This window comes from Malurus melanocephalus, unplaced genomic scaffold, assembly GCF_030028575.1.
Source record: "Malurus melanocephalus ecotype Western Australia unplaced genomic scaffold, MMel_1.1 scaffold_135, whole genome shotgun sequence".
Taxonomy (NCBI): Eukaryota; Metazoa; Chordata; class Aves; order Passeriformes; family Maluridae; genus Malurus; species Malurus melanocephalus.
Window position 1 is genome coordinate 1,612,852 of NW_026623367.1, and position 23,242 is coordinate 1,636,093.

Genomic DNA, 23,242 nt, shown 5'->3' on the forward strand with positions numbered 1-23,242 from the left:
GTTTTTGTTTGAGTAGATCCTGTTTCACTTGCTTCTTGAATTGATTCTTGTCAGAGGGAGCTCCTTGTGTTACCGAGACCAATTGTTGTACACGAGTTTGCAAAAACAGAAACCTCCTGTTTCGTAGAGCAAGAGAGGGATTGCAGGGGGATTAACCAGGCAATGAACAGAATTAGGTTGGTTTTTTTATACAGTTAATAATGTGTGTGTGTTAATATTCACTGTGTCTGTTAACTGAGATGTGTTTCCCTGCTCAGGAGCATCAGATGTCTGCGGAATATCATCCACTGGAACTTGATCACCACATTCATCCTGAGGAACGTGATGTGGTTTCTGCTCCAAATGATAGATCACAACATCCACGAGAGCAACGAGGTGAGTGCTGGAAGGTGACCCTGCCCTGYAGTTTGTGAATTTTGCAAGGGACACTTATCCACATGCTCAGGGTGACTTCCATTCATCCCTTCATTCCCATGTCACCTGGGCACTCATCAGCCTTGATTGATTTTTCAAATGTAAGAGCTGACATCTGAACTTCAGTCCCATGCTTTGGGAAAACAAGTAGAGAAATCATTAGTGCCCCGATAAAGAAGATGTCCGTGCATAAATCTCTTTTATTATTCATCCAGACACTCCTTTGAGAAAATGTAGATTCTGTTAATTCAGTGTTTGCTCTGTGTTTCTGGTATTCTCACACTCCAGAAGATGGGGCTTTGTGAGCTTTATTACCAACAGTTTCACTCTGTGTGACTTGCTCTCGTGACTGCTGCAAATCTTTAAGATTTTTACAGTTACTTTGGAATAATCTGTTGGAGACAGGCACTCAAATACCTTTCAGAATGTGAGCACAAAGTGACARTGAAAATATCAGCAAATCTAAGGACAGATCATCACAAGCCCCAGTTTTCATTAACTCATCTTTTCTCTGCTGAGCACTGCAGCCTTTTTGGGAAAGGTGCTTTSTACAAGCTCAGTGATAACTTTGTTACGTGACTGTAGGATAAGGTACTCAAAATAACACCCCCAAATTGAATGGGAACAACATCATTTATTCTGRCTGTTGATATGATCTCTTCTGTGCTGATCAGTGGAGATGAAATAACACAAATACAGAAGCATCAAGGACTCGATTGGAAATATTTTGCATGAATTTTATAATGCTTACCAAAAAAAAAAAAAATCAAGAAGTGGAATTGGTGGGGRTATCTGTAGCTTAATGGTGGGTAAATGTGGGCATCAAGAATCCTCAGTCAAATAAACAGAAAGGTGGGAATTACTGAGTTCTGCAAATCTGGTTTATTACTCAATAGTGATAAATCCAGAAAGGACTTGCTCAAAATTAATTTTATTCTGGTCTCCTATGAAAATCATGCAGGGGGAGATCTTACCACCATTATTTGTATCTGCCCCAGAATCTTTCCAGTCCATAGGCCAGTTCCTCTCAGTTCTGACATAGGAAAAATTGACTTGGATATAGGGGTTTTTTACAATTCCTGTAAAAATTGGAGAGAAAGGGAAGAGGGAAGAGGGAAGAGGGAAGAGGGAAGAGGGAAGAGGGAAGAGGGAAGAGGGAAGAGGGAAGAGGAAGGGAAGGGAAGGGAAGGGAAGGGAAGGGAAGGGAAGGGAAGGGAAGGGAAGGGAAGGGAAGGGACCTTAATTTAGTTTAAACAAAATTTTCATCTTCTACTGCAATGTTTTGGCTTGTAATCCTATTTTAAGAGTGAAGCCAAACTAAATTTCAAACATTAATGAAATTATACAGAAATGAAAGCTTGAACACATCCAAAAGATTGCTTCTTTTTATTTCCATTCAATAAACAGAAGTGATCACAACTAGTGGATGAGCTGTCATTTTGTAACTGTGTTTCTTGCCCAATAAATTCTTAATCCTCAGAATTTTACAGGGTTTGGTGGTRCATCAGTCCTTAGAATTTTACTGTGCATCTGCTGCTCTGTTGRCTGCCTGTAGACCATCGCTATCTCATGCAAATGAAGGCTAAAATAAAATTAACAGAGGGTGAAAGTTGCAAACACTTCTGCAGATTTAATTAAAAGGCTGGAGAATGGGGAGACCAAAATTACCAAAATCAGTGATAGCAGTGAGCATAAGTAATTAGGGCTGGGCTTTCCTGATACACCAAAAATTCCTGTTCAGGTTGTGACAAAATTAGGAGGTGACCTGTGGCATGGTGTAACTTACAGAATGGAGCACCCATGGTAGGAATGAGGGAATGAAGTGGCTGATAAAATCATGCCTTTCAAATATTTTTTTTCAAAATATCAGTGGTGCTTCCTCCCCTCAGCAGAAATGAAGCAAGACTGTGACATGGACACAGATGATCTGTGGCCAAGTGACCTGCTCCTCTTGGAGTTCTGGCTCCTTATTTTTSCAGAGAGGTTTAGATACAGGAGATYCTGCCTGTTGTGGTCAAAGGCAGCCTCAGCAGAAGGTCACAGATGCAGCTGTGAATTCCTGTCAACACCTAAAATTGTGATTCCACGTCACAGGATAAATCTGCATCACGTGAATGAATTCTAACACTGATTTTTTAAGGRAATAACACCATACAGACTCTCTGAAGTGTTCTCACCGTGATTTTAAAATATTCTCTTCTGTTTCCTTTCCAGCCCTGGTGTCGATGTATCACCACTGTCTACAATTATTTCGTGGTGACCAACTTTTTCTGGATGTTTGTGGAAGGCTGCTACTTACACACCGCTATMGTGATGACCTACTCCACAGATAAACTGAGGAAATGGGTTTTTCTCTTCATAGGATGGTGTAAGTGCCCTCTGTGGTTCAAATGGTGTTCTGGGGTACCTGGCATTAAAGTGTTAAAGATGAGAGTGGCAAGAATAAATATCACAAATCCCACTGGGGTGAAATCAGGGCCAYTCAGTCTGGGCAGCACTTCTAAGTGAGGAGCCGACTTGAAAAAAAAAAAACTTAATTATTTGCCAGCCCAGCTTTACAGCTGTCTTTTGGACTGCTGAGGGATTTGTTCCTAGAAAACAGCCTTTAACCAAGAGTCACACATCATCTCTGTGCTGTCCTTGGGGCTGCTCGAAGGCTCAGCTGTGGTAAAGCTGCCTTTGGGATGCTGTGGGCAGTTGTGGTCTCTGAGGTCAGAAAGGGCTGTGGAGAAACTGGAGATTGTCCAGCAGAAGGCTGAGAATGTGATCAGGGATCTACACTGGAGCACAYGAGCTGTGATGTGAGGCTGGAGGAGCTGAGCTTCTGTGAACTGGAGAGGGGGAAGGTGAGGAGGGATCTGTTTGGAACCAGGAAAGGTTTGAAAGGTATTTACAGAGGTGATGGAGCCAGATTSTTCCTGGTAATAGCAGATACTGAGGAAGGGATAAATTCCACAAACTGCAGGCTTGGAGGTTCCAGTTGCATGTAAGAAAATAAAATTACCAGGAGGTGGTGCAACACTGGTATGTGTGACCTAAAAACTGTGAAACCTCTGCCTTTGGGGATATTGAAAATTGAGCCAGGCTGAGCCCTGGCTGAGCTGAATGAGTGTTRATAGTTCTGCTCAGAGCATGAAATTGGGGCAAACACCTTCAAAGATCTTCCCAACACCTCCACACTTTGAAATTGRCCAGGAGATGTTTGGCAGGACCAGCCCCATGCAGGCATCTTGTTCACTGGATTGAAAATCTGAGGACAAAACAGAGCTGGTGAATCTGGCAGTTATTTTCTGTCGAAGGAATAAAGGTGGAAAAAAGCCACCAGTATTTTCTTTTGTGAAAGCAGAATGACATTTTGTTCAGAAATGCCTCTCCCTCTCTGCAGAAGTAATTGAATTGCAGTTCTGAAGGCAGCAACAGCCTTTGACACAAAAATGTGCCATTCAAACCAAAATCAAATGGGAARGGAGAGGAGTTACAGTAGAAAGAAAATGTTTAGGGGAGGAATTGATTGAATTTTTTCCCTAATATTTTTCAATTCTCTCTGGAAACTGGAAAATCAGCGGCTTAGGAGCTCTCACAGAGCCTCAGACCAGTTTGATCCCTGGCATTTTCCCTCCCTACCTGTGTCAGAGCCCTCTGTGTCTCTCACTGCTGATGCAGGAGTGGTGTGAGCTGAATGCACCTTCCCACCCACCTTTGGCTGCTTTCTGGCTCTGCTCTGCCTCCCCATACACATTTTTTTTACCAGTCTCATTCTCCAATCCCTGCTCTTCACTTCACAAGCAAAAGTTAAGTATTTTCCTTCGGGAGAAAGGACATGGCTCCATTTTCTCTGTCCATTCCTCACAGGAACTTGGGGAAATGAGTGCACCAGACCCTTTGAGTGAGTGGTGAATGGGATGAGAGGCAGCACAATCAACTGAAGGGCACAGGAACCACCAGGGATGATGGGGCAGGGGATCAGAACTGCTCTGCTCCTTGCTGAGGGTAAAGATGACCCCTCAGCAGCTCAGTCCTGTCCCTTCTGTGTCTTTCCTTCTCTTTAAATCCTTGATTTCCCACAGCAGAGGCAGCAATTGGAAGGTTAAAAGGCTGTGTTAGGATAAATCCATCTCTGCTCCTCCAGGAGGGTTTAAGTCCCATTACTCCCACTGGGGCAGCAGCAGATACCTGTGAGAGTCACTGGATYTGGGCTCTGTCCAGAGAGCAGCAGTGATTTCAGAAGGGTGTGAACCTGGAATTTGGGATCAGGGATGGAGCTGCTGAGGCTGGACTTGTTTGGGTTTTCCTGAGGTGAGATGTTGAAGGGGGAATGGAGAGGGAAAACTCTCCCCTTCTAACTTTGACATCAGTCTGAGTCCTTGTCTGATTCTGAGTCAAAAAGTTCCRTTTACTCTTCCTTCCTTCCAAGTTCCCCTCCAGAAAATCCCCTTCAAAGCAGGTGGTTTGGAAGGTCTGACACAAACACCTGTTAGGGAGTGCAGCAGTGGCTGTAAAGTTAAAAGTAGCTGGATCCTTCAGAAAGGATCTTAAAATATTCTTTCTCATAACCCTGTTTTACASGGAAGACTGAACTAAAAAAAATTTTTGGAAGTTTTGAAAATGTGCTTTATCCAACTATCCCAATAAGTTTGCAAGCATAGGAAATAAAAACCTAAACATCCACCTYCAAGTACTGTCCTTTAAGATTTTGCTGTATCAGCTGCAGGAAAATGAAAAAGGACCAAAATTGTCTTTAAAGCATCCAAAATTGTTCTGGTCACTTCTATGGAAATATAAGTATATATGTGTGTGTTTGTTAATATTTTACGAACTTTTCTTACTGGTACTATAATTTTGTTGAGATTATCTTTCTTTTTAATTTTTAAATTAAAATATCTTAGCAATTGTGATGTCTTAAGCAGGCCAAGATAGGACCACTTGTATTTAGAGTCTCACAGTTCATTAACTAAGACTCTTCTCACACRAATCTGAATTTATTTTGGTACCATGGATGCATCCATCCATCCATCCATCCATGATTAACTCCTGGTTTTCCTTTTGCTCCTGTAGGTATTCCCTGTCCAATCATCATTGCCTGGGCCATTGGCAAGCTGTATTATGAAAACGAACAGTAAGTGATGTTCACATTTGTGTTTGTKGGGCTCTCTGAATAAATTAGGGAATGAACACACATCCAAAACATATCCCAGGTCACATATTCCTGCTTCCACTGGCTGTGCATTCCCTTCTTACTGCGTCTGAGGAGCTGGATGCTCAGCCATGCCCATTCCCTGCCTTTGCTGCCTGATTTCCTACACATGGGATTGGAGAGCTCTTGTTCTCTAAGAAAAATGTCCTTAAAGAACTGCCAGGTCTGATCAGTTCCTCACGGTTTCCCAGGGGGATCCCATCCACTAAACCTTGTAAATAAGGGAAGTTCCTCTTCTACAGCTCTGGGTCCTGACTTTGCTCCTTGCCAGAGCTTTTGTCCATTTGTCCTGACCATTGGGGAATGTTGTGCTGCTCCCATGAGGTCAGACCCAGCCAACTTCCCACAGGCAGCAAACATGAACTTGCCTGCAGCTTCCAAGATTGTTTGGGGCAGCCCAAAATTCAGCAAAAACATCAAACTCCTCTTTCTTCATCTGAGTATCCATTTAAGTTGTTTGGAGGTTGAGTTGGGGTTCAGGTTGTGCAGCTCATCGTGGTTTAAAAGCTCAAAATAGCACACAGAAAGAATGTTACCAAATGCTTCAACCACCTTCCTAACTTTTGAATCTTTCTACTTAATAAAGATCATTTTCAGCACAGTGAGGCAGCTCTAATTGGTACTGTGGCAAATATCCTGTCTGGGGTTTATCAGTTCTTCACCAAAATATAGCAACTCAAAAAAAAAAAAAAAAAACCAAAAACAAAACCGGAAAAGTACTGTTAAACCACAATTTTAAAAGCCCCACACAAATTATTAAGAGCTATTGCAGTAATTTCACTGATGGGCAGTTGTTAAGGGAAGAACATTAGTAAGATCTGATTAACAATWGTGTTAAAACCAGTGGTGGGTTTGGTTATATAAAGAACTATCAGAGAACCCTGAAGAATACTAAGTAGTGCTATTCAATAGAAATGTATTTACATATCTGAGTCTTATCACTACTGTCTTCCTAAATTGTCCTCTTCAGTATTCAGGGAGTGTTTTGTTTATTCTTCCAGAGGTGAAAAAAAAAGAATAAAAAGTAGCTAAATGGCTTTTATTTCACACAGTTGCACCAAGTAATTGTCAGTGATTTAGATTTCTCTTTTTGGTTTTAAAGAAATTATTTTATTGCAGAAACAATGGYTTGTGCTGRATTTAAAGTAAGACTTCAGATGATYGGCAGAACAGTTTGCAATATCTCAGCTAAAGGTCCCAGTTTGAACAGTTGGACTCTAAATATGAAATATTGCTAATCAAATGCAGACATTTATAATGTCTGTGGCCAATAACTGTCTCCTCTCAGCGTTACTTAGCCGATTTAATTAGAAATATTTAGATTACAGTGTAACATATCAGGTTCACAGCTTAATGAGATGAACACAGACCTAAAAAAGCTGTTGGTTTGGTTTTTTTTTTATCTTTACTGCCTACAAAAGGAACCTGGAGCACCAACTCCCCTGGAGAATCCTTTGTTGTGGAGTCTGTTTTTGGCCACGGCCTTGTTTCCTCAGAGTGTGTGGAATTAAATCCACATTAATTCTTCACTCAGCACAACCTTGGTCAAATACTGGACTTGAGATCATAAATATCAGCATTTTAGTCCTCCAGCTAAGCAACATTTAAATTCCAAACAACAGTGAGCAGCCTTTGCCCTGGAACCTMATTTGTGCTCTACCAGCTCTGTTCCAAATTATTTTTTTACTTTTTCTAGCCCACACCAGGTTCTGCCTCWTGCCTCAGTCTGCTTCTTATTAGTCCCTCTGCTAGAGCAGCCAGCTTCCTAGGAACTCTTGCTTTTCTTAGTTCTCTGAGTTTCAGGCAATAAAACACAGTTCTCCCAAAATACCCTTCAAAATATTCTCTCAAATGTAGGTCTTGCAGGTTCTGGAGAAATTTGTTGCCTGCCCTGACATTTCTTGTGATTATTTTATTTCATATCTTTCCAGCTACATTCAAAAAAATAAAATTCAAAAACCCAGTTTCATTCATTTAAGGCTGCCCTGGGGATTCTTCTGGGATGATAATTGGGCTGGAGGAGGTACCTTATTCCAAGTCCTGCTCTCATGCCCAAATTTTGGAAGATGAGTTGCAAAATTATCGATTTACCCTAATTTGCAGCCAGTGCACCAGGGAACAGCAGACATCCTTCACATTTCTAAAACACTCTCATTCATTTGGAACTTGAAGGATGCAGGAATTGAGGCAAGAAAAGGCAAATAATTGTGTGGTACTGGACTGTGCTTCTGATTCCAGCTGCGTTTGTCCACTCTCCTGTCCACTGAGAGCATCTTGAAATGGGCAACCAGCTCCTCTTGTTTTAGCAAACAACATATTTTGGAGGGAGGCTTTGAGGGTGTGATGTGATCCAAAAGAATCCCATCTGAACCAGAATTTTCCTAATCCCAGTCCTTGTCCCCTGGACTCGTGAGGTTGTGTCTTACAGACTKCAGCCTCTTGGAGGCAACATCTATCACATTTTGCTGCTTGTAAAAGTGCAAATCTTGCTCCATGGCTCAGGAATTACCCTTTTCCATGTCTCCAGTGGCACCAAATTATCTCTTTCTGGGGAAGGCATAACTTTGGCTGTGTAGACTTGTTATAAGGTATCCATGACAGGGAAGAAAACTCTTAGACCCTTGAACTCCAAAATCTCCTTCCTAAGGGATCTGGAGCTCCAGTGATCTAAACCTTAAGGAATTATGAATGCAAAGTTTTGTTTGCTTGGTGGAATCCTGGATCCAGACCCYGTGGCTGGATCTGTAATACTGAATTAGCTGAGCCTGGATGAATTCCTGAGGCTCAACTTCCAAATAGCATGGAATAATTCACACTCGAATTATTAAACCTTCTTGGCCTCCAAAATCAGGGAGCTGCAATTTGTGGACTATTGGGAATGTCCTCTGGCTCCTACCAGCTCCAAATTTGTTCCCCAGGAATAGTTTTGGATTTGGTTTAAGAAAAAAACAATAKTTTTTGGCCTGGACCAAAACCCAAAACTATCCCAAGGAAAATGTAACGGTGTGASTTCAGACTGGAGCCCAGTTTCTCGTTCATTTACCAACACAAACATTACAGATTTATTATTCCCAGTGAAGAGGATGAAGTGAGTGTCGATGTGGGTTGCTATGAAATCCCAGGGTCAGTCTGTTGTGTAACACAGCAGGGAGAAAAACTCTTGGAATTAATGGGAGCGAAAATCAAGGCAGCACTTGGTCACATGTGACACATCCAGGCTCTCTGCTGGTCTGAGGACACTCAGTTTTCTGAAATCTGTGAAAATCTGTGAAATCTCAGAAATCTGTGTTTTCACTTCACCTGAATCCCTTTCCCAGTCCATTTGGGTTGTCCCAGGCACTYTTGGAAGGTGATGTTGGAGCAGGAATTTGGTGCATTCAAATGATGGCTCTGTTCCGTTTGCTGGCTTTGGTGGCCACAGAATCATTAAGATTTGAAAAGAGCTCTCAAATCACAGAGCCCAGCCACTCAGCCAGCACTGCCAGGTCCTCCACTCACCCATSTCCCCAAGTGCCACATCTGCATGGTTTTGAGCCCTCCCAGGGATGGTGACTCCACCACTGGAGTCCCCAGTGCTCCCCAAATTCAGTCCAAGACAGTGAGGTGATTCCTCATTGATTCAGTGTTTTATTTAGACAGCATTTCCATGCTACTTGAGACATTTGCTTTAAGTAATGACCCTTTGTGCAGTGTGTCTCTGGGCGCTGCAATGGATAATTAGGGTTTTTTTCTATTACGCAGAATATATTTTTTATTCCCTTTCTCAGACATCTGCATCCTCCTTATAACAGGTTCTCACGTTTCTTGGAAATATTTACATGGGCAATAGCCAAAATCAGAGGGAATATGAATGTTCTAATGACAGGGGAAGTGGGGCTCAGTTCTGGGTCCAACAACAGGTGATTTGCAGCTAAAAACTCAATTACTTGCTGATTATTTGTATATAATTAGACAGTGCACTGAATAAAGGAACACCTCTCTGTACTACCCTTCCGTCTAAAAGAAGTGAATTTACCTTTTYAGATTGTTCTYYTATTTGTTTTTGGTTTTTTTTTTCTACAGGTGCTGGTTTGGAAARGAGCCGGGGAAATACATTGACTACATCTATCAAGGGCCAGTGATTCTTGTTCTCCTGGTGAGTGTTTGTGTGGGTGGGAGGACACTGCCACCTCCCACYGACAGCAAATTTGACCTGTGATGTTCCACATCTGCTTTTATGTAAAATAGAACATGAACAAGGCCGAACATCTTCAGGTGTTCTCTGAAGTGACTACAGTTGATAACACTGCAAGAATTTAAGAGATTTGGTTGGGCTGTTTCCTTGGTTTTGGGCCWTTCTTTCCTTCTCCCTCTGCTGTCTGTGCTGTTTGTGCAACGTTTTGAGATGTGGGAAGGAAAAATCTTCAAAACCAGGGGTTGAATTGCAGTATCTGCTCATCCACAGCTACAGCAATCCTGTTACACATATTATTTAGAAAAATGCRATAATCATAGTCAGGAACTGCATCTCCTTGCACAGCCATCTCCATTTTTTACATCCCCACCATTGCTGTGTGTTTGTTTTTAGATTTCCTGTTGTAAATTTCCTTCCCAGTGCTGCCCACGCTTACCAGGCTGTTTATCTGTTTACCCAACACTCCATCTCCTGTGCCAACCACGAGTAGGCAGAAGGAGAAGGAAGCAAATTCATAACCCGTTTTGAGCCTTCACCTGAGGTGCAGCAGTGTTTTCCYACCAAAAACAAAATTTAAAAAAAAAAAAAAAAACCCTGGGTGTGGATGGAAAGTATTAGTTAGCTATTAGTAAGGACAAAGCTGAAAAAAAATGGTTCTGCTCTTCCAGGCAGATGTGCCAGCAGAGAATTCCCAGGGCTCAGAGGGTTCCCCTCTCTCAGAGAACCAAGACTCACTGTAGCTGTCCCTTGGGTCACCCTAATCCCCACGGAGAAGATGCAAATGCTTCAGAACAGGCACCACTGGCAGCTCTCTCGAGGCTGAGAAGCCTCATGTTCCCCCCTGTCAGTGCCCTGTTCATGGGATTGAGCAGGAAAAAAGTTCCTGTGTTGGCCAGGAAGCCACAGCGTCTCTGAGGGTGTGTCCTCAGAGCAGGAGAGATCATTTCTGTGTTAATTGTTAAGATACAGCAAAGGGATCATGTCGTGTGCACCTGCAAAGAGAAGAAAACCCACCATAATAGGAGGATATTTTAATGGAAAAATTCTTTGTTCCCTAAGGAGAGAAATAGCAGCTGGTGTGATACACACAAGATCATCTGTGTTGCTGAGGGAGCCGTCACAAAACTACAAACAGCCTCAGAGTAAACTGACTCACTGATACAGAGACTCACAAATAAATCCTATTTAGACAACACAAGGTGGGAGATTTGTGGTACTCAGAGCGTTTGGGTTTCACATCATTGCCTAAAAATCTGTGACTGTTAATTTACCATAACCCCTTTAACCCCAGGATCTYTCAAACCCTTGGGTAGCATCTCTGACAGATACCACAGGTAGCTTAGAGTCATGAAAATAGCCTTTTTCTCCCCAGAGCAGCACTTCAAATATTTAAAGACCTCAAAGAGACCAATAAAGCAGAGGTGCAGGTGTGGGCTGCCTCTTTCTGTGCAGTCATTGTCTCTGCCTCTAATCTGGAGCAGCCTTGAGACCCCTCTAAAGTGGGCAGTGACTGAGCAGCCCAGACCTGACACTGAATTGAACCTTCCTACCCTGTCCTGCTCTAATTAAAACACTAATGAGGTATCAGCAGTGACTGAAGTGCAGCGTGGAAAGCAGCTGACAGAATTTAGAGGAGTAGCGGAAGGACAAGCCCTTCCTCCCCACACTTTAGGATTATTCCCCTCAAAAAGCACTGCTGGGGAAGGGAAACAAAAACCTGAAGGGCAAATCGAAAGCTCCTGTTAGATCAGACTCCTGATTCCTTAAATCTTCACCCCCTCTCTGCTTTTTTTTTTTTTTTTAATTTGAACTGTCAGTTCACTTTTGGAGTGTCTCTAATTAAAACACATAACCTCACAGTGGCTTAAAGCCACTTGACTGGCTCATCTTTTGATCCTCATGTGGATAAACTTGAATTGTGTGTGATGATTGAAGTATCACTTGCTGTTATTGGAGTCACTGACCCTTCCAAGGGTGCTGTGGAAAGTTCTGGGTGAAGAGCACAGAAATTTGACATTTGCAACGTGCTCAGGGACAGCACAGTGAAGCGTCACYGCCCTCGGGTGTGATTGTGTCTCTGCCTCAGCACAGACAGGGACAAAGTGCTGCCTGCCTCTTCCCTCCAGTGAGAGGTGGTCACCATGAGTGAAAAACACAAAGATTTCAAAATTAGGATGACTCTGTGACCTCTTTCAGTCATTGCTCATGAGGTGGATTTGAACTAATGAAGAATGGAAATGGAGCTGCACAGATGTTTTCTGGAAGAATGTATAGGACAGGGTGTGGGCCTGATGGGGCAAGGGGGAATGGCTCCCCATGRATAGAGGGCAGGTTTAGGTGGGATATTGGGGAGAAAATCTTCCCTATGAGGGTGGGGAGGCCCTGGCACAGGATGCCCAGAGAAGCTGTGGCTGCCCCTGGATCCCTGGCAGTGTCCAAGGCCAGGTTGGACAGGGCTTGGAGCATCCTGGGTCAGTGGAAGGTGTCCCTGTCCATAGCAGGGGGTGTAAGTGGATGATCTTTAATGTCCTTTCCATCCCAAACCATTCCATCACAATTCTGTGAGAGAACTCTCCCAGGCCTCTGCTGGCAAGGTAGAGAGACATGAATGCTGCAAGAAGAAATTAATGTTCTTTCCAAAAAGAGAACTAACTCTGAGAGCTGAAAGTCTCAATACTTTATGAAATTGCAGTTCCTGTGCACCTGTGAATGCTCTGCCTGGGGCAGCTAAAATTGGCWTCACCCACCTGAGTGTGGAGCCAAGAGCTCCATGTCCAGCTCAGGTGAGCCTTGGGTACCTCTGGGACACATCTTTGTGGATTACAGAAACATCCTTACACCAGCCTGTGGCAATAAAATCAGAGTACTCTTGTGAAATATTCTTAGTTCGATAGGGATAAAACCTTCTCCTAAAGATGCAAAGCCCATTTAAAAGGGTTTTTTAAGGATTTTTTTCTGTCAAAAATTACTCCCACTAGTTTCTATTTCTCATTTTCTTACCTCTGTGCACTGAGCTGCTGCACCACAAGAAACAGGAGCTCTGAGTCTCCCTGGGAAAAAAAAGATTGGCCTAAACAAAGCCCTTTGATCATGGCAGCACTCCTCAGTCTGTCTTTAGATCCCATTATTGTGTTGTATCTCAGGTACAAAAACTTGGAACAATGCAGTCGAGTTGTTCGATTGATTTTCTACTTGTCTGTAGAAGGAGCTTGGAGATTGACTTGGGCTGAAAATAGCGAAACAATTTCAGAGACAGCATCAGGAAAAAATGGAAACTGAGTATGAGTTCTGATTCTGTATATTGGGCAAGAAASCTGTACTTTTATTTACAAAAAAATCTGAAGGAGAAAATGTAGGTAATCATCCTCTTTTTGTTTCGTTCTTGAGTGGATTTTGGCTTGAACATATCCCAYAAGAGATCTAATCATTAAGCACACTGGATGCTTTGAAATTTTATTTCTGGTAGCACTAGAAAAACACACTTGATTAGGTGTTTTCTCTTCTAATTAGTGCACTGCATTTTCTTAATTCTGATTTGTTTTCTCAGAGTCACATAACCAAGTTTTAATCACACACCCCTCTCTGAAGCTGAAGAAGGGGCTAAAGGTTGGAAATACATACCAGGGCAGTAAATTCCATCCTGATTTTATTAAGGAAAACACACACTATACATTCAATTTTAAATGTAAACCCTGCCAAGGAACTGGTGAGCCACAAAAACACAGCAGGGTCAGAGGGCAAAGCTCAGCAAACAGGTGAGCTGCTTTTTTCCTCAGTAACTTCTGCTGTGAGCTGACCCCAGCTATGAACTGCTCTGCAATATTTCTCTGATTGTATAAATTTGTAATTTTTCAAACAGGCTGATCAATTTTTTTTCCGCCCAAACCTTTCAGTCAACTTTAATAGATTTTTGTTGTTGTTGTTGTTCTCCCTCCTATGCTTAAGAACTGGACAGTTTTGCAACCTCTGGGTTTTTTGTGTCTAGTTGAAAATAATTCACCACAACCAATTTGCTGCTGGCATGAGTGGGTGCATGAGCCTGGTGGGACGATCTGGAGTTTACTTCTGCCYTGCCTTCATCAGCTGTTTCCTTTTGAATAAGTTAAATTGCTGCTCAAAGCTCCATTTGCCCAGCAATAAAGCAACCTTAATGATTATCTATTTAAAAATTACCTATTTRAGAATTATCTGCCCTCACTTTGAGACTCATGGATGACAAGGAGAGAAGTTTTAGGTGTCTTATTTCAATTGGGAATTTCTGCTCAGGAGGGAAAACCACACATACCCAAGAAAACCACTTACTACCCAAGTGCTCTTTACGTTGTGCTGATCATTAAATATGTGGCATTTTTGTGGTGGCAAGATCAAAGCTTGCCCCAGGARTCAAGGTGTGATCCCACAAATAGGATTTTACAGCAGCAGTCTCTTGCCTGGTTTATTTTTTCTTACCTTCTCAGTAGTTCCAGCCATTTTTTTGTTTCCTTTCTTCCGCTGGGAACCAGTGAGAGTAATTCCAGCATTTCTTTTGTGAATGGAAGCTCCCAGAGCTCGTAACTCTCTGTGTAAAGCTGAGATGATTTGTCTCCCCCGTGGAGTTCCCTTTCCATCGTGTGATTTCCTGTGCCACCATCGTGCCTGATCACTCAGCACTGCCAGTCCCTGGACAGCTCTTTGCAATCAGTCCTGATTTTTGCTGTTCTGAGCAGTGTGATGCCACTAAAAATCTGTCAACCTGATCTTCATTGCCTTTTACAGGTCTCTGAGATCTGAGTGAAACAGCACAGATCTGCTGGTAGCCTCTTTCCATTGAGAAATCACATTTATATATGTCTATATACATATCTAATATATGTATATATATGTATATATATGTAAAAATATATGTTTATATTTATATATGTATATATATACATTCCTGTCCTTTTCCCTTGTAGTTTTCTGCATAGTGCTCTTCCCTCCAAACCTCCAACAGCCAAATTTCTGTGTTTACAACAATTTTTGGGGTAACTTTGGAGCAATTTGAATTCCTTTCAGAGCCCTGAGTAAACTTCCACTGGATCTCCCTTGTCCCTGTGCTGACTTTCAGGGGACTTTACAAATCATGTGATTTTTTCCCTGTCACACCTCATTTCTATATATGCTGTTCTTTACAAAGGATTTGTCCAGCCCAGTTTTAGGTTATGGAATATATCCATGTCTATATGTAGCAATCACTGGTTGATGGTATAGARGGCCATGACAGGAAGAAATTTTCAGTAAATATCTGACTTTGTTCAGTTTTTCAAAACCGAGGCTGTGGAATTATAAGAAGTTTTTTAAATATGTCACCTCAGAGAGTGGAGGGGCTTCAGCTAATTAGCAAAATCAGCTGATTTACTGATGAAAAGGAAGTTTTCCTAGTTGAGAGTTGTCCTTCCTCTGTCCCAGGCTGCTCCAAGCCCTGTCCAGCCTGRCYTTGGACWCTSCCAGGGATCCAGGGGCAGCCACAGCTKCTCTGGGCACYCTGTGCCAGGGCCTCCCCACCCTCACAGGGAACATTTTCCTCCTAATATCTGTTCTAAAACTACTCTGTTTCACWTTGAAGCCATTTCCCTCTTGTCTTCCCTTCTTTTGATCTGTCATGCTCCATTGAAAACATCAGAGTCCACGTTGCTGAAGTTCTATTCTTCCGAATCTTCTGAAAAAAACATAAAACTTTGCTCACYTGCCATTTCATATATAGAAGCATCTCACCTGCATCTGTATCTATAAGCATTTCATTTATGGGATTGTTTTTTGTTTGGTTTTTTTTTTGCAGAAAAGCATTCCCTAATCCTGTGCAAGCATCTTCCTCGCTGATATAATTGCTTCTCTGAATATTTCTTAGGTTCTGCTAACTCTCTTCCCATTTCTTCTTCCACTTCTGCATTGTTCTGTTCAGAGACTGAGATTTTATTATCATTATTATTATTGATTTTTTTTTTATTTCCCCTTCCTCCCAACTGAATGGCTTCTGTTTTGGTTTTTTTCAAACACTGATTTAATTTTTCCTATTGATTTTTTAAAATTCCCTTTTCTCTAAAGATRAGCAAGTTCTTCAATTGCTGCAAGTTTGCAGTTCATGACCTGTTGATATTCCTGTGTTTTTCTTGAAAGACTTTTATCACAATTTTTGCTGTTTTTCAAGCAGGCTGTCCTAGCTGCACAGGGGACAAAGATCATGTGCTGGTTTGGTTGCAGTCCATCCAGAATTTATCTCCAATTTTGCCRTCATTGCTATTCCTGTTTTCCTGCTGTTTACTTTTATAATTGTGGAGTGAATAGTGTCCAACAAAATTTCCAAAACCATGTACAGTCTGCAAATATTCTGAAATTTCCACTTCTGTTTGTGAAATCTTCTTTCTTCTTAATCACATCTTGTTATTCCTGATTGTACATGAAAGTATTTGCCAGCACTTTGCCCAAAGGACTCATTGTGGTGCYGGTGACCTTTGAAGAGGAAACTTTAGTGATAAAAGGCCCTGTCTGAGGATCAGAACAATTAAAACAAAGCATTAATAAACAGGCAGAGCATTCATCTGAGGTCAGGATGGCAGCATCTAATGCTCCCACTAAAATGACTGCTCTGATCCCYGTCTGCGTTACTTAACCCTGAGATGATTTTTACCACATTGCATAAAAACACCAAGTCTAAATAGAATAATTTTTACAGTTCCTGGGAGCGCAGAGGAACAAACATTCTAGGAAGCACAGGAGCAGAAGCTTTCTGTGAAGCATAAAATACAAAGCCCAGCAGAAAATGAGCAAAATAAAAGCCAGTTGTCCATTGAATTCTCAAAAGAGAAAGAGAAGAGCTTAATGATTTCCTTTTAAACTCCTGAGCTTGGGGGAAACTGCAGAGAAATCTTCAGAGTCAACATTCCCTCCTTTGTGCATTTTGGCTATTTCATCTTGCTAAGGGAGATAAATTTCCTCTCAAATGGATTTTAGTTTTTATGGAAGGTAAGTTTTATGCCCAAAATAATTCACTGGAAAGTTTGTTTCGGTTCACAAGAGTTTCTGGGTTTGTGTGTTCAGGTTTTAATTGAACAGTGCCAAAACAGATGGCCCAAGTGCTTTTTGGATCACTGGCTTATAACTCCATTTTGGGGGTCTGAATTCTCAGTTTAGAAATGGAAAGTCTAAACTTCTGAAGCTCTGGCAAGATTATGAAAACTTTTTCTTTCCCATCTGTAGTTGGAGAGGGTCTTATTCCAGCAAAAAGGATATTCTTAGCATGGCATAAATAAAGGAGAAGAAGAAATAAGCCATTTTATTCTGTCTTCAAGACTTTGAATTTATTTCATCTATCTGTAAATGTCAAGATAAAAATCCTTAGTTTTGTTTTCCATCGGGAAGCAGAAAACACGGGTAAACAGGTATGAATGAAAATATAAAACAAGCCTAAAGAGGAATAAAAAGGATGCACTGYCTGTCATCATTAGCTCTCTTCGGTGACCTTTGCTCAGTCTCCATTTATGGAACTGATGTGTGGGTTTTGTGAGAGCTGCCCARCTCTGAGAAATTAGTCTGTTGACATAGAGCTCCAATAATAACAACAAAAAAAGTCCTTGATAAATAATTGTGTACTTTGCTCAGTGCAGCACTGAGGCTCTTTTCTAGGAAAGYTCACTTTGCAGTGTTTTAAGATCTCTCTTCCTTTGAAACACTGCTATCTGCATGAGGAACAAACACCAGAGGCTTCATCTCCTTWGCCTGTAAATCAGGCTCAATTTGGTTGTCACTAGAACTGTATGGATTGTGTCCAGCTGAGAAAATAGCTCCATTTTCATTTCCAGGCTTTCAACAGCCTATTCCCTGCTTGATTCCCAGATTGTGTCCTCTCTCCTGAGCAAACCCCAGCCATCAGCCCCACGAGGTGGGGACAATTAAATGGACAATTAAAACCCCATCTGATCATGCACTGAAAATTGATCTTCAGACCTCTCTGAGTGCTGCTAAAAGGTCCTACTGAGCCAAGTGTCCTTCTGAAGTAGAGTGGGGTGGTTTTATTAAAGAAATCATTAAAGGTGAACTCACTGAAATGTGCTTCTAGTTGGCAAAAACCAAAAAAAAATATTTTGATGTGACCACATTTTCAGCTTTTCCCTTGGAATTTGTTGCTTGCATTTTAGGGGTGACCCTATCCAAGATCTCTCAGAGAAACCTTAACAGAGACATAAATGTTGGTGCTCAAAACATTTTTAAGCTTTCACAGACTACACTGTCACAGAACCTCCATGGATACAGCCACGTTCATTCTGCTGAAGCTCACGTGGGATGTCCTGGACAACGTGAAGATCAGTGGAAGATTTGTGTGGGCAACTGGTTCAGGTCCAAGCCYTATTAGTTCAGGAACATTTAAAATATGTCAAAGGAGCCACTGTTGAAAAGTTCCCATTTCTTTCCAATGAATATAAATAGATCCTGGGATAACCAAGTGCCTAATCTGACAAGGAATGATTCCARTCCAACTCAGATCTTTATGCTCTTCTTGTCCTCACTCTGGGATGGCATTGATTTATAGTCAAGGCCAATCACTTGGCTTTTCTCTCTTAGGATCAAATCTAGAATAGGGAAGAGTAAATCATTCCTTTTCCTGGAGGAGCTGTGGGGTGAGGCCAGCAGCAGGAGCTGTGTGTGTAACAGGGCTGCACTCGTGTCCTGTCCTGCTGCAGCCACAGCTGGRCAGAGAAACCCAGAGAAAGGGCAAAACCAAGCCTGGAATGAGCTACATGCATTATTGAGAGATTCTAGAGCCAGAAGGAGCTGGAAATTGTTTTTCTAATTTCACTTTATGCACAAAGAAGCCATCGAATTCTCCTGACCTGATGGATCCATACATCCAAGCTATCTTGGTCACATATATGAGATCCATTTTYCCAGGACCTTCCATCCAACTCAGGAGACTCTCCTTCCACCTATCCCACTCACCAGCCCTTTTGAAAAAATCCAATTCTCAGGTTTTCAGGGGATGGCAGGCTGGTAAAAGAGGACTACAGCATTAAAGGAAGAAGCAGGGTGAAAGTCACTGAAGTTCAGACTGAGATTACTCAGGAGGAGGGCTCAGTTTGAGTGGCCAGTGCCACTGTTCCCTTCTCCTRGAGAATATACTAAGAAATAATGTCCCTGGCAGGGTTTTCTCAGACAYCTGGGCAGCTATTTTAAAGGATTAAAAGATTCTTCTGCCTTCCTGTTGCTCCTGAGAGCTGAGATCTCTTGTCTGCTTCGTGTCACCCGTGCCAGTGCCACCCATGGACTTCAGCTGTGCAGAGGTGCCTCAAGTGCTGCTGCTCTGCTCTGGGCTTGGGCAGCTGAACTGGGAGAATGAAAAATGGATTTTTACAGAATAAGAGCGTTTCTGGTGAAGTAATTCCCAGGATWTTCAGCTAGCAGTTTTCCTTCTGGACTGATGAATCACACTTCTGCAACTGAATTTCAGAGAAGGCCAAAATCCCTAATTTCCTGATGCAGRCTGTGGTAATTTGAATTTCCAGTTCAGATGGCAGGATGCTGTCCCATCAAAGGACTCGTGAAACTTGAAATGCCTTCCTGAGCCCAGTTCATCCTGTTAATGCCATGTGATCTGCCCTGCTGATATCTGGAATTTGCCCTTGCTTAGGAGTCTGTGATTCAGTCTGGCTCTTTCCTTTAGGATTGCAAAACTGGCACATTTTGGATTGGTGCATTTTTTGCATCCTTGGTAGAAATAACCCAAACGTGGCTCTGAGCTGATGAAAAACCTCAAGATCTGGCAGCRGAATTTCAGGGGGGAAGTTTTCTTTCTGTGGGGGAAGGACACCTTCATTCACCTCCCCCTGAGCAGAGACTGCCTGAACATTTCTCCTTCTGTTTCTGAAGAGCAGTGCAGTCACTGGTKTGAGGAGCTGAAGATTCAACTCAAACCACTGAAATTTAGAGCTGGTTTTATTTCTGATAAATAAAGCRTGAACCAGCTGACATCGACCTCTTAATATGACAAAACCAATTCTAGCAAGAACAAACACACAAGCTGCACTGTTTTATTTACTTCTTCTACTCCCCAGGGCCTTGCTGTGCTAAGAAAATCTTTTCCAAAAACGTCATGTTAACTCTTAGAACAGCATTTCCATATCTCACGTAGTAAGTGTTTAATGTACACAGTTCCCAGTGTCTGCTCAGGTGCTGATGGCTCCATTTTTTCCAAACCCTGTTACAGGGAATGCTCTGATGGATGCCAGGATGTGTAAACATTGAAATGCACCCCATAGCACGGGGGGAAAAAAGAGCATATTTTGAGAGCACCTTTCGATTGTCAGCTCTGCCGCAGTGTTTGTCAATATTCAGGTGTCAATCACGGAATTATTCCATTCATGAGCTCCAAAATGCCAGGAGCCCTGGGACCCTGGAAATGTTTAAATATCTTCTCACAAGCTGTGCTGGGACCTTGGCAGTTGTGTGGTTCTGACAACTTTGGGGCAGACCTGTGTCTTGTAAGCTGCCCTGCTTTAGGCACTGAAACCAACTCCAAACCTGCTCCTAGGAGGCAAATCCTTGCACTGATCACAGCCTGCAAATCAATCTTCTCTCCAGTTTGCTTTTTTTTCTAAATTTCCTGTTTATACTGTGTAAGAAACTCGCTAGCAGATGCTACAACAGCAGTAGAGCAAATCTCAATTCTCAGTGGTGAGGCTGCAGCACAAATAATAATTACCCAACTCAGCAGATTGAGAAGGGTCGTGGTGAATCCATCAATCTCACCTTTAGTTCCTCCCAGAAAAGGAGAAAAGGGAGTTTTAAAAATGTTTTTGGAAGTTTTTAAAAGTTTTTAGAACTTTTTTAATAAGTTCGTTGCTAGGGCCAGTAGTGATGTACTCTGTTTTCACTGCTGTTTTGGAAACATKAATAGCTGTTGGATGTTTGCTGTATAATGTGGTATTTCTAGTAAACTTCTGAGTCTATTGCAATCCATGGTAAAGCCAAAAAGCTGTTTTCAGTCAGATTGAAACTATAAAATGTGCCTTTTGGGGTGTATCACATCTTTTAAGCCATTATTTGTCTCACTGGTTGTATTTCTTTTCCTCTCTCTCCCTTCTCTTCCAGATAAATTTTGTATTTCTATTTAACATAGTTAGGATTTTGATGACAAAGCTGAGAGCCTCAACCACTTCAGAAACAATCCAGTACAGGTAAGTCAGCCTGTGATTGGTGCTGTTAACTGAGCACTGCCTGGATTGTCCTGTCCTTGTCCCATCTTTGTCTTCCCATCTTGCTGGTGGAATTCACACATTTGTATTTATCTGTGCAGGCTCTCCATAAAAGCTTCTTTGCATTATTTGTGTCCATTTCACTTTAGGCCTGCACATTTGCCAACACAGATGTCAAATCCCCCCCTTTCAGWGAAATCTGAAGGATTTGATCTGGTGTGAGGACAAATGTATCGATTTCTCTATGTTCACGAGTATAASTGTAATTAGTGCTGCAGCCAGTTCTGGGGTCCCAGCATAGAAAGGAGCTGGAGCTGCTGGAGAGAGTCCAGAGGAGGCAACAGAATGATCAGAGGGATGGAGCAGCTCTGCTGGGAGGAAAGGCTGGGAGAGCTGGGATTGTTCARCCTGGAGGGGAGAAGCTTTGGGGTGACCACCCCATTGTGACCTGAAGGGAWCCTGCAAGGAAGAGRGAGGWAGATCATTTACAGGAGCCTGGAGTGACAGGACAAAGAGGAATGGCTTCAAACTGACAGAGAGTAGGTTTAGGTGGGATATCAGGAGGAAATTCTTCCCTGTGAGGGTGGGGAGGCCCTGGCAYAGAGTGCCCAGAGAAGCTGTGGAAGTGCCCAAGGCCAGGTTGGACAAGGCTTGAAGAATCCTGGGAGAGTGGAAGGTGTCCCTGCCCAYRTTAGGGGGTTCAGCTGGATGATCTTTAACCTTCCAACCCAAACCATTCTGTGGTTCTGTGATTAATGTGTGCATACAGGTATTTAATGCTCCATTTAAAATGTTGGGAATGGAGGTGAAGGGTAATTTTGCCCCTTCTCATCAGCTGGTGGCAGAATTAGTGTCACCAGTCACTGGTTTGCATGACTAAAGTAACCCTAAACTAATCATTACCTTCTCAGGCAGTTCAGTTCCCATACCCAGCATGACCCCCCAGGCCCTGGGATGGCAGAAAGGAGAAGTCTGGAATGTTCATCCCAGCAGAGGGAAGGTGGCCTGGCCCCTTCTACCAGCTTTGATCAGCCTAAACAGTCCCAAAAGCAAATTCTCCGAGACCAGGAGATGCTGAGTGCCCTTCTCTCACCATTTGTAGGATATTTGGAGGGCTGACAGGTCCTTGCATTGGGAAATAGCCCAGCTTTTGGGGTGTGAGATCAGTCACTCTGACTCATTTCTGGATAAAATCTCAGCGTGTCACACTGAGTTGAATCTGAATGTCCTCAATCAGGCTGCTCCTGACTTTGGAGGCAGTTTTGCTGCAATGATGGGCTTTGTTGTTTTGCCTGATTCCTTGCTTTTATTCCTGTCTGGATTTTGGGATAAATCTGAAGTTAGAGCCTTCTCTGCACATTTCCTGAGAAATGAGGGAGGAAATATCCCTTTTTCACAATCAAACCTGATGCCATAAAACTAAAACTAGCCTGGAGAAGCCCTGCCTCAAACCTCACTACATTTTTCTCCCTTCTGCAGCTTGCAGGGGAGCATTAGCAATATTAGAGTCAATCTATAGCAGCTGCCATTGTTCTTGAATGGATGACAGTGATCTTATCCTTGCAGGCTCTGTGAGGGAATTGTCTTTTTCACAGCCTAAATGGAAACCCTTAGAATTCCAGCAAAGCCTGGGGCAAGCCTTGATGCTCTGAAGCACAGCAATGCAAACCTGGTATTAAATATAATAAAAATTTTAAAGAAAACTTAAAATTTTATCTTTAGAAGTAAAACTAAAAGTAAAAGTAAATCATTAAAGCAGGTATTAAATCACATGGCAGYTGGTTTGTTAAGGCTGTCACTTTATCCTGACACTGGCAGTGATTTTGTGCTCCCCTGCCTGTCATTATCTACCTATTAGGGCATTATGCAGAGATTTACACAGACTTGGCCAAAATGCAGCCTTTGTGTTGGCAGTGTCTGGTGCAGTGAGGTGCTGTTCTCTCAGCTGGCACCCTGAGATGCTGTTACAGCACCAATAATAAGGATCAGCCTGTAATAATTCTGTTAATAATCCCTGGTGCTTCCTCATGCACCGCCTGCTTTGGGATTTGTGATTTCTGASGCAGCCCTGAAGAGTTCACTTGGGTGTGCAGGTGCTGCAGAAAGAGAGAAAGTGTTTGCATTCCAGACAAAATTAAGGGATGGGCACAAAGCAGATCTCAGCTGAGCTGGGCACTGACCTCATCTCCCTTTGGGGTAAGAAATCACACACCAAACCTGCAGAGAATCCCAAGGCTTCAGTGTTGATGGGAAAGG

The 23,242-nt window shown here is 42.5% G+C and overlaps 1 protein-coding gene across 1 annotated transcript in view; it reads left to right on the forward strand.

The window, feature by feature from the left end:
- Positions 1-23,242, forward strand: part of CRHR2 (corticotropin releasing hormone receptor 2) — a 96,549-nt gene that overhangs the window by 55,908 nt on the left and 17,399 nt on the right. Inside the window, exons 5-9 of the mRNA XM_057370881.1 lie at positions 258-375; positions 2,629-2,782; positions 5,470-5,530; positions 9,671-9,743; positions 20,883-20,968. Of these exons, the coding sequence (XP_057226864.1) occupies positions 258-375; positions 2,629-2,782; positions 5,470-5,530; positions 9,671-9,743; positions 20,883-20,968 (492 nt within the window). The remainder of the gene's footprint in view (positions 1-257; positions 376-2,628; positions 2,783-5,469; positions 5,531-9,670; positions 9,744-20,882; positions 20,969-23,242) is intronic.